General features: G+C 45.1%; 1 protein-coding gene across 1 annotated transcript in view; it reads right to left on the minus strand.

The window, feature by feature from the left end:
- map1ab (microtubule-associated protein 1Ab) overlaps positions 1 to 12307 on the minus strand; it is a 71410-nt gene that overhangs the window by 6232 nt on the left and 52871 nt on the right. Inside the window, exon 5 of the mRNA XM_007573481.2 lies at positions 741 to 12159. Within this exon, the coding sequence (XP_007573543.2) occupies positions 741 to 12159 (11419 nt within the window). The remainder of the gene's footprint in view (positions 1 to 740; positions 12160 to 12307) is intronic.

Consider the following 12307-nt stretch of genomic DNA (forward strand, 5'->3'; position numbering starts at 1 on the left):
GAGGTATGAATAAGTTTGCATATGTGTTGAAAGAATCCTGTTATTCTACTTTGTGTATGCTGTATGCTTCCTATATGCGTTTATAAACAATAAGAGTATTCTTTATTTTGAGAAACTATTTATTGATGATAGAGATAATGTATTGTAAAATAAAAATGTTCCTGCTTTTGAGTGCTAAATGAAAATGTCTAAATCAAACATTGCTGTTTAAGGAAGTAAATCTGACTCATTCAGAATGAAAATGAGAGGCATCTCTAAAAAAATCATTAAAAATGTAAAAGAATTACAGAATCTGTTTTGAAATATGAACTACTTTAGTTGTTTATACATATTTTAGCATAAAATGGCATGTCAAAAGTATATATCCCGCCTCTCGCCTGGAACGTTAGCTGGAGATAGGTACCAGCAACCCTCCCGACCCCACTAAGGGACAAGGGTGTAAAGAAAATGAATGAATGAATGAATGAATGAATGAATGAATGGATGGATGGATGGATGGCATGACAATCGACACTTTACAATGTAGAGAGCTTTTGGGGAAAGGTCTTGATGCAGTACTTTGAAATCACAAATCTGATTTATTTATCAAAAGTCATGAACAGAAAACAGCATTCAACTCTGCCTGGGAAATTATTTGTGCGACTATATCTAACATAATTTGAATTAGATTTAAGTTAGTCTGGGATTTGCATATTTTTCATGGTGATGCTATGTTGAATGAAATGTGGACTTTAACACACCTGAACTGCTCTTGATGCCGTTGACCAACCCTTTCCCGGGGTTCAGGAGCTCACTCCTCGAGCCTTGTGTCTCAGACATTTTGATCAGTCTAGAGCTTCTGTCTGTGTCCTTTCTCCTGAGGGAGGCGGAACGAGGTGAGCCGGAGTCCTTAGACTTCACTGGAGTAGAAGACCTCTTCCTGGCATCACCCTTACGAGCAGGAGAGGCTGACTTTGGTTTGCCCTTTCTGAGGCCTTTCTTCTTCAGAAGTTTCTCTGTGCCGCTGTGGTCGTTGAGAAGAGCCTCTGGGTCGACCATGCAGACATCTGGATGAGGCGGGTGGGGCAGGGGGTCTTTTATAGGGGCCGGGAGGGGATCGTGGGGTTTCTGAGACGAGCGTGGTGAAGATCCATGGTGGCTGCTTCCAACGCCAGAGGCAGATTTGTCCACTGGCAGATGCTCTGCATCTTCGTCAGAGTCCAGATTTCCCTCAGCAGTTATGGATGGACACTCCTCCGTTTCCGGAGGGACATCAGAGTCTGACTGTGAAGGTAATGACTCACTGACTGATGTTGGGGGTGTCTCTTCCCCGGCTAATGTGACAGCCAAACCAGAGGACATTGCTCCCGTCCCCTGGTTTGTCCCCTGTCCAGCTTCACCATGGTGACTCTGAGCGTGATGGCGCCTGTGCTTGTGCGACCTCCTTTTCACTGAGTGTTGCTCGTGCTCGTCCTCGTCTCCTTCCTGGGAGCGGTCGCTGTGTCCGTCCTCTTCACCCTCATCGCTGGAGAGGTGGTGAAGACTGGGGTTGATGAAGGATGGAGAAAGCTCACCCTTCCGGTGTTTATACTCGGAGGATGAGTAGGCCTCAGGGTAGGCAGAAGAAGTTGCTCCAGTGTTCAGGTCAGAGAGACGACCAGTCTTTATGTCTGCTTTGCTAGGTGCTTCTGTGTGATAAGACTCTGCTGAGGTGGACATTGACATACTATGAGAAGTGGCCCCCCATTCCTTAGTTTCCTCATCAGCTACTTCATCTCCGTCATCGTAGTCTGGTGGAGGGGTACCTGGATAGTCCTCAGGCCTCTGCAAAAGCTCCCAGTCTGATAAGCTGCTCTTTCTCCTTATTTCTAACCTCTCTGATGGCTTCTCTAAGAAACTTTTGTCCTCCCAGTTTTCTGCCTCCGCTTGTTTCCCAGTTTCTATTTTTTTGCTCACCTTAGGGTCAGCTGTTTCTTTCTTATCTTCTGTACTTTCATCTTTACAAGTCTTTTCATCCAGCTTCTTCTCTTCTGTCTTCTGCTTGGTGCCTATGTCCCTACTTGTTTCTGTCTTTTCATCTTTTCCACTTATTTCTTTTTCCTCAATATGGACATCTTCCTTCATAGGTCCAGTAGCTCCGTTTGTCGTCTTATCCTTTAAATCTGTTGTGGCACATGAGGTTTGAGTGGCTCCAATGTCACTTGGTGGAGTTATTGAGGCTGCATGTTGAGTTGTTTCTGTTGTCACGGCAGGTTTAGACTCAGTACTGGTAGAGGTGATGGTGACGGTCTTTTCCTCTGTGAACTGAACTGTACTCTCTGCTGAATACGTTTCAGTCTTTGAGGAGAAAGCCTCCTTTGGGTCAGACACTTGGATTTTTTGACATTCAATGCGGCATGGCAGGGTGCTGTCCTCCAGTTCAAGTGTTTCAGGCTCCTTGTTCTTGGACCCCTGGTCAGAGGAGTCAGCCCTTTGGAGAGGAGAGACATCAAAGTGAGTTTCTGATGTAGATGGACTGTCTGGGACATCTACTGGTTTTATGCTTGGTTGAGAAGTTGCAGGGATGGAGGTTGATATCTCAGTACTCCGCTTTATATCAGTTTTTTGCTCTTGATCCTCAGGCTTCTTGGGTGTGGCAGATGAATCCACAGATGATGGTTTAGACATTTCTCCTGCAGGCTTTGTCATCACCTCCAGGTATTCGTCCCTCTGGAAACCTCCGAAACATGAGCCTGTAGATGCAGCTTTAAATGGAAGTTCTTCCTTGGCCAAAGGTACCTCAGATGTTGGTTGAGCTAAAGTTGCAACTTTCTCTCCCAAGTCCCGGCTGAAAAGAGCAGATGTTGAGGCAGAAGATGAGTAACTGTATGATGTAGAGGAGTATGTTGAAGAAGAATTTGTTAGGGTGGTGTAGGAGATATCTGATGAAGTAGTTTCATGTTCTGTCATGATGTCTGTGCTCTGAACATTTTGACTTTGGCTGAAATATCTAACGTCACTTGACTCGGACTGTCTAGAGACGTCTGGGAGGCCAGCGGTTTCTTTCTTTTCCACATTCAACCCAACCTGACTGTTCTCAGAAAGACCTCCAGATTTGCTCAACCCACTCTCAGATGGCGGAGGACTAGATGCAGGTTTGGACATTCCCTCAGAATGATCAGCTGTCAAAGAGCTGCTCGTCAATGTTCTCGTAGATGTTGCTTCTGTTGTTTCTTTTGTCACAAACTGAGACTCTGGTGGATGTAAAATGCTGGTGTCATCTTCCTTTAGCGCTTCAGATGAAACATGATCTATAGGTGGCGACCTTGTTGTCGGTTCAGATAAATAGTAAATTTTGTCTTTGTGTTCTATTTTTGTTTCATCAGAATGTTTTTGAGTATCTTCTGCTGCGACACCGGCTTCATCCGTTTTAGGTGTTCTGTCTAAATCTTGACTCTTTGTCTCAGGTTTTGAAGCTGTTGTGTCTCTAATTGTGCTCTTCTGTTTGTCAGCTCCATCTGTTTTGCCCATGTCTATGACTTGTGAAGCTGAGCCATCATCAGGAGTTGTTTTACTGGCTGACTGCTCTTTGAGGAAACCTGATTCACACAACTGGGACATTTTATTTGAGTCCTCCGTCTCCTCCAACTTAGTGGTGTCATCAGAACCGCGTCGGCACATTTCTTTTTCTGACTGCTCCCTCGCTCCCTTTTCCATATCTACATCACTCGACATGTCCTCTTCTTCCTCCTCTTCATCTTCCTCTTCATCATCGTCAACACTGAAATCCTCTCCCTCTACCAGCAGCCTTTTGTCCACGAGGATCTCTTTTCCCTCTGGAAAATGTAAAGACTTACAAGGAACAGAGCTGCTAATTTTACTGAAATCAGATGCCAGGACATTATCATCTATGTCATGTCCCACACAAGTGGCTGAGGCACCGCTCCTTGAATCAGCTGGAGGATCTTGTCTCACTGAAGATGACACACGTTGAGGTAAAATGTCTTTTTCTGCAGGTGAATGCCGACCAGATGGAGAGCCATCTTTCTCCTTCGGATGATCAGAACTTCCCTCTTTATATTTGAATGACTCGGCATACTTTTCTTTCTGTTCTTCTGTCTTCTCCTTCTCTGTGACTTCTCCAAACGCTCCACCGGTCGCCCCTAGGTCCATGTGACCCCTTAGAGCTGAAACTGTTTCTTCCCTTAATGAGGTGGCTGCTGGCTGAATGTCAGCACTGGAGGAAATTCTCTCACCCTCTTGTGTTGGTTGTGTCTGAGAAGTTGAAGCACCACCTTCCATCATTTCTTCTTTCTCTTTCTCTGATTTTTCAGGTTTGTCTTCTTTGGGACTAAATGAGTATGACTCGGCAGCTTGGGATGTTTTGTTGTCTTGCATGTTTGTGGAGAAATAGCTCTTGTCAACACAAGGTGAATCTGCTCTTTCTTCTCTCTGACTCTCTTCCTCTTGGCCTTTCTCTCTGTCTTCGTCTTTAGGAGAGGCACTTCGGCTGTGGTGGCTGCTCTTCTCGCTCTCTGTGAGGGACACCGGGCTGTAGTCAACTCTGCTGAAGGACAGAGGTTCTTCTTTGTACTGATCATCTAATAGAAACATGGCTCCTCCAGTATCCATCTGGCTCGCTCTGCGGTTATCATCAATGCATATATCAGAAGTGGTATCAAAGCCTAGAGAAATCTCAGCATCTTCTCTTCTCTCTGGCTCTTGGCCTTTAGGGATGGGCTTTTCATCTGGATCATACTTAGATGCACCAAAAGTTTCTGTCTCATCTCCAAGGCTTTCACTTATGATCTCTGTTTTTAAGCTCATTTTTTCACTTGAATCTGTTTTTACACTGCTGGTGGCGTCTCCAGCATCTTCAGATTCTTTATCAATCATGAAATATGAACAAGGCTGTGACAGTCCTGGAGATACCACCTCCCTTTCTCCTTCCATCTCCCTTTCTGCTTCTTTTGCTTGTTTCTCATCTGGCCTGGTCTTTTCTGAGCCACATATACCTGAGCTTAGCTCAGACGGTATGTGTTTCTCCTGCTGGAGTGTTTCCTCCACACTGGACTGGCTTTCTGTGCTTGAAAGTGTGCTGCTCCTTGGTTGGCTGTCGATACTTGATACTGTTGACAACATGGGCTTTGTCTCAGTAGCTTGCAACGACGGTTCTGCTTTGACAGCTGCACTACTGCAAACTGCTTCCTCCTCCTTTGATGTAACAATATCAAAAGTCGACTCCGGCTTGGCAAGTGGAGCAGCTGTGGTTTCTGTTTTCACAACATCTTTGTCAACTTCAGGTGAAAGTCTGCTTTCTTCTTTTCCAGAGTCTTTGATGTCCTCATCCAAGGACGGTTCCTGCATCGTCAGAGTGGGTATGATCACCGCAGGAAGCTGAGATGCAGGGGGCTTAGTTTGGTCATTTGTTTGTGGAGTCTGCGTTAGAGTCACACATACAGAGGAAATATCATGGTCAGATTTTCTTGACTCTACTGACAAAGGCCGGGAACCTGCTCCTCCCATGCAGATGTCCTCCTCTTCTTCATCCTCTCTGTCTTCATCTGATGACTGAACCATAAATGCAGGTTTGTAATCCGACTTGGTGGCCAACATTGCTTCTCCTGATATTTCCTGTGAAGGTTGTTTGATGCCTTTGTCCTGGTCTTTCTCCTGCACTTCCTCTTTCTCCCATTTTTCCTCTTTAGTTTGATCTGCTTCAGTGTAGTCGGGCTTTGCTTTCTCTGTGACATCATCTACTTTTATGCACACAGCATCCTTTTCTGGAACCAGGTTTACATCTTCAGCTGGTTTTGTCTTTTCTTCTTTGATGTCCTCAGTCTCATAAGTGTAGTCCTTCTCTTGCTCTTTCCCCATTTTCTGTTCTTTGCTCAGTTCGGCAACATGCGTGTCATCTTTTTCTCTCTCCATCCTCTCTTCTGAACTAATAACCTTAAATTCTTTCTCTTGTTCTTGTGGCTCCCCCTGGATGTCTTGGAAAGACATACCAATGTCATCTTTCATCACAAATCCCTGTTGTTTTCCTTCTGAGAAAGTTTCCTTCCCTGGATGGATTCCAGACAGTTTATCAGAACCTTCTTCAAGTGCATTTTCATCACCAACACGTGTTTCTTTTTTATCATCCATCTTGGATTCTGACAGAATGGGATACTTATCTTTCCCATCTTTCTCCTCTGTGATGCTAGTTGTTGGAATGTGCATCTCCTTGACGACCTGACTCTCCTGCTTCATTTCACCTTTTTCTTCTTTAAGAGCTTCAACTTTAGATGACTCCTTGTCTTTTGTGTCAGAGAGTGGTTCAGTGGTGTCCTTCATTTCTGACATGAGTTTTTGGTCAGTAGCGTCCTCCTGGGGTTGTTTCACAGAAACATCTCCTTTATCCTCCACCTTTCCATCCTTAGAAATTTCAGCAGCGTCCTTTTCTTTCTCCTTTTTATCAATAACACATTCAATAACATCAACTTTTTCATCCTCTTTCTTAAGCTTAACTACTTCAACATCAGATTCCTCTGTCACTGTCTTTGTCTCCTCTTTGTCAAGTTTTAAATCTGATGCATCATCCTTGGTTTCAACTTTCTCCTGCTCCTCTGTGGGAAGAGAAACGCCTGTCGTTTCTTTAGTTTCCTGCTCTATGCTGGGTTTCATGTCAGAAATTGTGTCCTTAGCTGTATCTTTCTCCTCCTTGGAGTACAGGACATCTACACCATGATCGTGAGCTGCCGCTTGTTCTTCTTTGGACAATTTGATAGGGATTGCCTCCTCTTTCTCTGCTACTGTCTCTTTTGCTCCCTCCGCTGTTCCTTCAACTCCACAAAGATCTTTACTGACTTCTTTGTCTTGTTCGTCTCGTATAGTGGGAGTAGCCTCATTACCGACATCCTTTGGGGTTGCTTCATCTTTGATTGTTTTGACAGCTGGTACGTGCTCACTTATTATTGCATCATCTTCTACTATTGGAGGTGCTTTGACAGCAGATGTGACATCTTCATGTGCTTTCTGCTGCTGCTCTTCTCCTGTGATTGGTCTTTCAGGTGGAAGCGTCTTTGTTGCTTCTTTGCTTGTTGTGGAGGATTCTGTATCTTTACCTATGATTTCAGGCACTTCGTCCATTTTGGTAACTTTGACTGCATCTTCAGTGTCTTTACTTTCTTTGTGCTCTCTTTTTTCTTCAGTTGATGGCTTAACAACAGGAATTTCCTCCTTACTTAGTACCTTTTCCTTTTCCTCAGATGTACTGGACTGAACAGCCAAAGTATCTTCTATCTTCATGGCCTGCTTGTTGTCTTCTTCCGCCGTAGGTTTAAGTAGGGATGCATCATCTTTGAGTGTAGTTAGATCCTTATTTTCTTCCTGGCAAGGCTTAGTGCATGGAATATCTTCCTTCTTTGAGATTTTCTCTTCCTGTTCAGTTGCTGACCTGTTTGCAGTGATCTCTTGACTCACTGCTACGTCTTTCTCTACTTTGGTGTGGCTGAATGTCAAGATTGCATCTGTACTAATTTCTTGCTCATCATCTTCTTTCCTGGTGAAAAGGGCTTTGTGTGTATCACTAATTTCTTCATCTTTTTTCGTCTCTTCTTCTCCTTGATGTGTAAGGGGCTTAGTGGGTGACACATCTTGTTTTCCCACTTCTTTTTCCTCCTTTTGCTCTTCTTGTAGTTTGATGTCTGATGAGTCTTTCTTTTTCTTCTCTTCTTTGGAAGACTCAGGAAATAGTACATCATCTGTCTTTCCCTCCCCCTGGCTCTCTTCTTTAACATCGCTGAGATCTGATGGCTGAACCTTTTCAACATCTTTTTCGTGGGTCTTAATATAAAAAGTATCCATCTCTTTCTTCTCATTATCTTTTAAAATCTCTGCATCAGAAAAGTCATCCTTTTCCACCTCCATTTCCTTTAAGTCACCACCAGTTTTGAGGTCAAGTTTATGCTGTTGTATTCCGTCTTTCTCTGTCTGTTCATCTTTGGCTTGTTTGCCCTCAGAAAGCACACCTTCTTTCTGTACTTGCTCATTGGTTTTGGTCTTATCATCTTTTTCTGTCTCTTTGTGATCATATTTAATAGTTTCATCAACAGCTCCAGTATCCTTTGGTGTAGTGTCATAAATATCCTCCTTTATGGATATTTTCTCTGCCTTCTCATCCACGACAGACGTCACGGTTGAAACCAATTCCTGAATAACAGATTTTTGATTTTCTTCTTCCTTGGGTTCTTTGCGACCTGGGACCTCATCCGTATCTTTTTCATGCGCTACACTGGTGACTTTAATAGCACATTTATCGTCATCATCATCCTTATCATCATCATCATCATCTTTTTTATCATGATCTAAGGAACTACTCTTCTCCTCTGGGAATTTACTTGACCCAGGCACTTTAGGTTCCTTCTCTCCAGTATGGCTGAAAGGATCCTCTTTGTCAGATGATGGGAGGGAATCCTCTTTGGCCCCAACAGGTAGTTTAGTTTCTGTTAAAGACGATGCAACTGCAGACATTAATTCTGCCTGTTTCCTTTCGTCTTTTGGCTCTGATGCAATATCTTTTTCTGCCTCTTTTATCGCTACCGCCTCTTTAATGTCCCTTTCAAACGATTCATCCTCAGATATTCCAGACACTTCTTCAAACTGGCCTACTTTCTGTCTGTCTACTTCTTTCTGCTTTTCACTTTCCTGGTCATCCTTCATTTTGGTTTGGCTGTCCTTTGTGGTAACTTCTTCAGAAAGTGCCTCCTCCTTAAGCAACTCAGAATCCAGGAAAACCTTTGTCTTGGTTTCTACTGGAGACTGATGAATTGGAGAATGAGCAGCACTCGAGGGTCCGGACTGTGGAGGAGAAGCCATTTTCACAGTGATGTCATCCGGACTGAAGCAGCGCTCTTCGCTCTCTGAGGTTACTGAGTCAGATCCAAAGGGTCTTGTAGGCACAACAGAGGAAATGTCTTTAGGAGCTACTGCATCGATGTTTTCCTCCTCCACTGGTAGATGGTCTGGTTTGATGTCATGATGAGTCTTTTCTGGAGATCTACTGCCAGAGAGCTCCTCATTGTCTGTTTTTTTGCTCTGCAGCATTTGACATGTAGCATAACCTTCTTGAAGTTTTTCAAGAGAAATGTCAACGTTAGGGGTTTGGTCTTCTTCTTCCTCTTCGTCTTCTTCTTCTTCCTCCTCCTCCTCTTCTGTCTTGTCAGGAGCTTCAGTTACCATCTTCTCCTCTGCAATGGGGAGCTGTAAATCATTAGACGGAGACTTGGACAGTTTGTCTTCTTCTAAGGAAGGTGGAGACAGACTGCCTGCAGAGGGTGGCTGCTCTTTGCCTGGGCAGGTGCTTACTGCCGTTGAAGAAGAAGTCGGGGTCTTGAGCGGTTCCTCAGCAGGGGCTGCGGCAACAGATGCCACTGACTGATCGTCCGCAATAGACGTAGGAAAGGAGGACATTTTGTCATATTCTGTGATGGACGTTGCAGAGGACACATGCTCCTCCTCTGCCAGGGGAGCAGTGATGATGTTGGTGAAAACAGACACTTGCTCCTGCACACCTGGAATGAAACCTTTCTCTGCCATGGCAGCTGCCTGCATCTCTCGCATGCCATGAATGTCCACAAAGGAACCCGTCTGATCTGGAACAGAGATGTCGTAGACACCAACGTCATACTGGAGGTGAGGGATTCTCTCCTCCGCCTCCTCATGGATCTCCTCATCAGAGATGGTCTGCTCTGTCTCAGAGTAGCCAGGGATCATCTCATCCTGGATGTAGAAGACGGGTTCAGCTGCAGCAGCTCCTTCCGTGGCCACCGCAGAGGGAATCTCACCCGTTTTGTTTTTGGCTTCATCTTCAGGCTTGACTTTGATCTCTTCATCTGCTATCACATCTAAGTCCTCTACCTCTTCCAGTTCAGGTTTATCCAGCCCCTCCTCTTCTTCCTCCTCCTCCACCCCTGCTTCTTTTTCCTCCTCTTCTTTTCTGGATGGAGTCGTTGGGAACTCCTGTGCTGTCAAAGCTTTGTTGGACAAATATTCTGATTTCTCCATTTCTTCCGTCTCATGTTTCCTGTCAAGTCCATCGTCCTTTGCCTCTGTCCACTTTGATTCATCTTCATCCACACCTATTCCCATGTCCTCCTCCTCCTCCTCTTCCTCCAGGGCTTTCTTTTCTGCAGCAGGGGACTCTTCTTCCACCTCCTCCTCATCCTGAGATGCAGCTCCCTCATCCTCAAATGTTTGAGCTTCTTCTAGTTCTTTCTCTTGAGCTGATTCTTTGTCTTTCCCTTCAGCTTTTGCTTCTGCATCTGGAGCCGACGCTGCCTTTTCAGGGGACTTTGGTTTCTGTGGGATTTCTGAAACTGCATCTGGCGCTTCGGCCTTCTCTTGGATTGGGCTTTCTGCCGTTGGCCCAGGGGAAACCTTATCACTCACAGGTAGCTCTGCTGATACAGCTTTTCCTTCATCTTTTTTCAGTTCTTCAAAATCCTTGCTGAGGTCTTCAGGTGTGGATACAGCTGTTGTACCCCCAACAGCAGCTTTTTTCTCAGTGGGTTCGGGTTTAACAACCACAGGCTTCACTTCGTCTGCTTTGGGCTCAGCAGGTTCAGCCTTTGTGGCTTTGCTTTTTATTGTCTTGGTTTTACTTGACGCTTTCGCTTTATGTAAAGTCTTTCTGACTTCAGGTGTGAGAGGTTTCAGGTCAGGTTTGGTGATTTTTCTCAGCTCAGGTTTGGATGTATCCTTCTTCTTGTCCTCTTTGGACTTGGCCTCTTTCTTGTCATCTTTTTTGGCAGAATCATCTTTCTTTATTTTCTTTATCTCTTTCTTCTCCTTGTCTTTCTTCTCATCCATCTTTGACACCCTTTCCTTTGAATGCTTTTTCACAGTTTTCTCTTTCAGTTTTTTCTTTTCTGGCACTTCAGTTTTAGATTTTATCGTTTTGGCTGGCTTCTTTTCCTCTTTTTTCTCTACAATATTTTCCTTTATAGAGTCACTTTTTGCTTCTGTTGCGTTTGACACATCGTCCTGTCCATCAGCTTCTTTCTTTGAGGTCTTTGCTGTGGTCTTAGGGGAGGATTTGAGACTTTCTTTGCTATCCGTTCTTTGTTTTAACTTGGTTTGCTTAATAACCGATGGAGGAGCTCCTGAAGCAATGTCCTTTTGCGTGGCTACAGGGTACCTCAAGTAGTCGAGATGTTTTAGTTTTTCCAGTCCCTCTAAGATCTTGTTTTGCGGTGCATTCCCAGGGAACAGCACTCTGATGATCTTTTCTGTAGGGTTGGCAGGTAGCCACACAACTAAGGCTGTAACTGATGTCAAGTAGGGCACAGATATTTCTCCTTCCTTCCCACTGGGCAGCACAATGCCAGTTTTGGCCTTGCTATTGCCAGCCCACTTCTGCATTAAAAATTGCATCTCTTTGCTATCTTTTACTGGGTTAAGAATATACATATCTAACCTCCCAACTCCCATCTTATGAAAAAGTGTAATGGGCTCGATGGTGTTGCTGACCACTCGATACAGGGGCTCTGGCTTGATTCCTAGTTTACTAAGGTGCTGCAGAGTAAGCGAGGCCTCTTCGATGCTGCGTTTCACTTTGAGATTAGACTCTGGTAAACGGAGCTTCTCTGGCACGTTGAAGAAGACTACGCCAAGCTCTGGAGAAATCAGGTTTTTCATCCAGTCGCTGTAGTTTGTGGAGCCTTGTGACTGCTCCTCCTCCTGTTCTGCAATCTTCCTCTGAAGAAGCCCGTTGATACCCGGGAGGTTGTCGGCGCCGATGTGGGTGAGCAGAATCGAGTCGATGCGGTCCAGGTGACGGACCAGTTTCCAGAAGCAGGATTTCCTCTCGGAGCCTCCGTCCACTAGGATGTTGAAGCCGTTCACGGCAAAGAGCGCCGAGTCTCCTCGTCCTCCGGGAAAGATGTAGCAACATGGCTTCGACAGTTTCAGGAAGCCTCCGGAGGTGGGGGGCTCCAGCAGGTCGAAAGGCGAGGGGACGTCTACAGTTTCAGAGACATACTCTGTGAACTCTGTGACACCCTCCATCTTGGGGAGAACAAGCTCTGGGTTTAGCTTGTACTCCAGGAACTCCCGCAGGGTCTGCTGCTGTCCCACGGAGCTCCAGCCCACCTCCCCACGGCAGGACACGGTGAGTGTTGCCTGCTGCTTGGGGGCTGCTGTTCCCAGCAATTCACTGACCTGCAGAAAAGACACCAGAGCATATCGTAGTCAGTGTTGGCATACATTAACATGGAAAATTACTGACAGACTGTTGCATCCTAAATGCACAAAGGAGCGTTACCGCAGGTCCTTCCTCCCAGCAACTGTCGGACTCTATAACCATCAC

The sequence above is a fragment of the Poecilia formosa genome, unplaced genomic scaffold (assembly GCF_000485575.1).
Source record: "Poecilia formosa unplaced genomic scaffold, Poecilia_formosa-5.1.2 Scaffold330, whole genome shotgun sequence".
NCBI classification, from domain to species: domain Eukaryota; kingdom Metazoa; phylum Chordata; class Actinopteri; order Cyprinodontiformes; family Poeciliidae; genus Poecilia; species Poecilia formosa.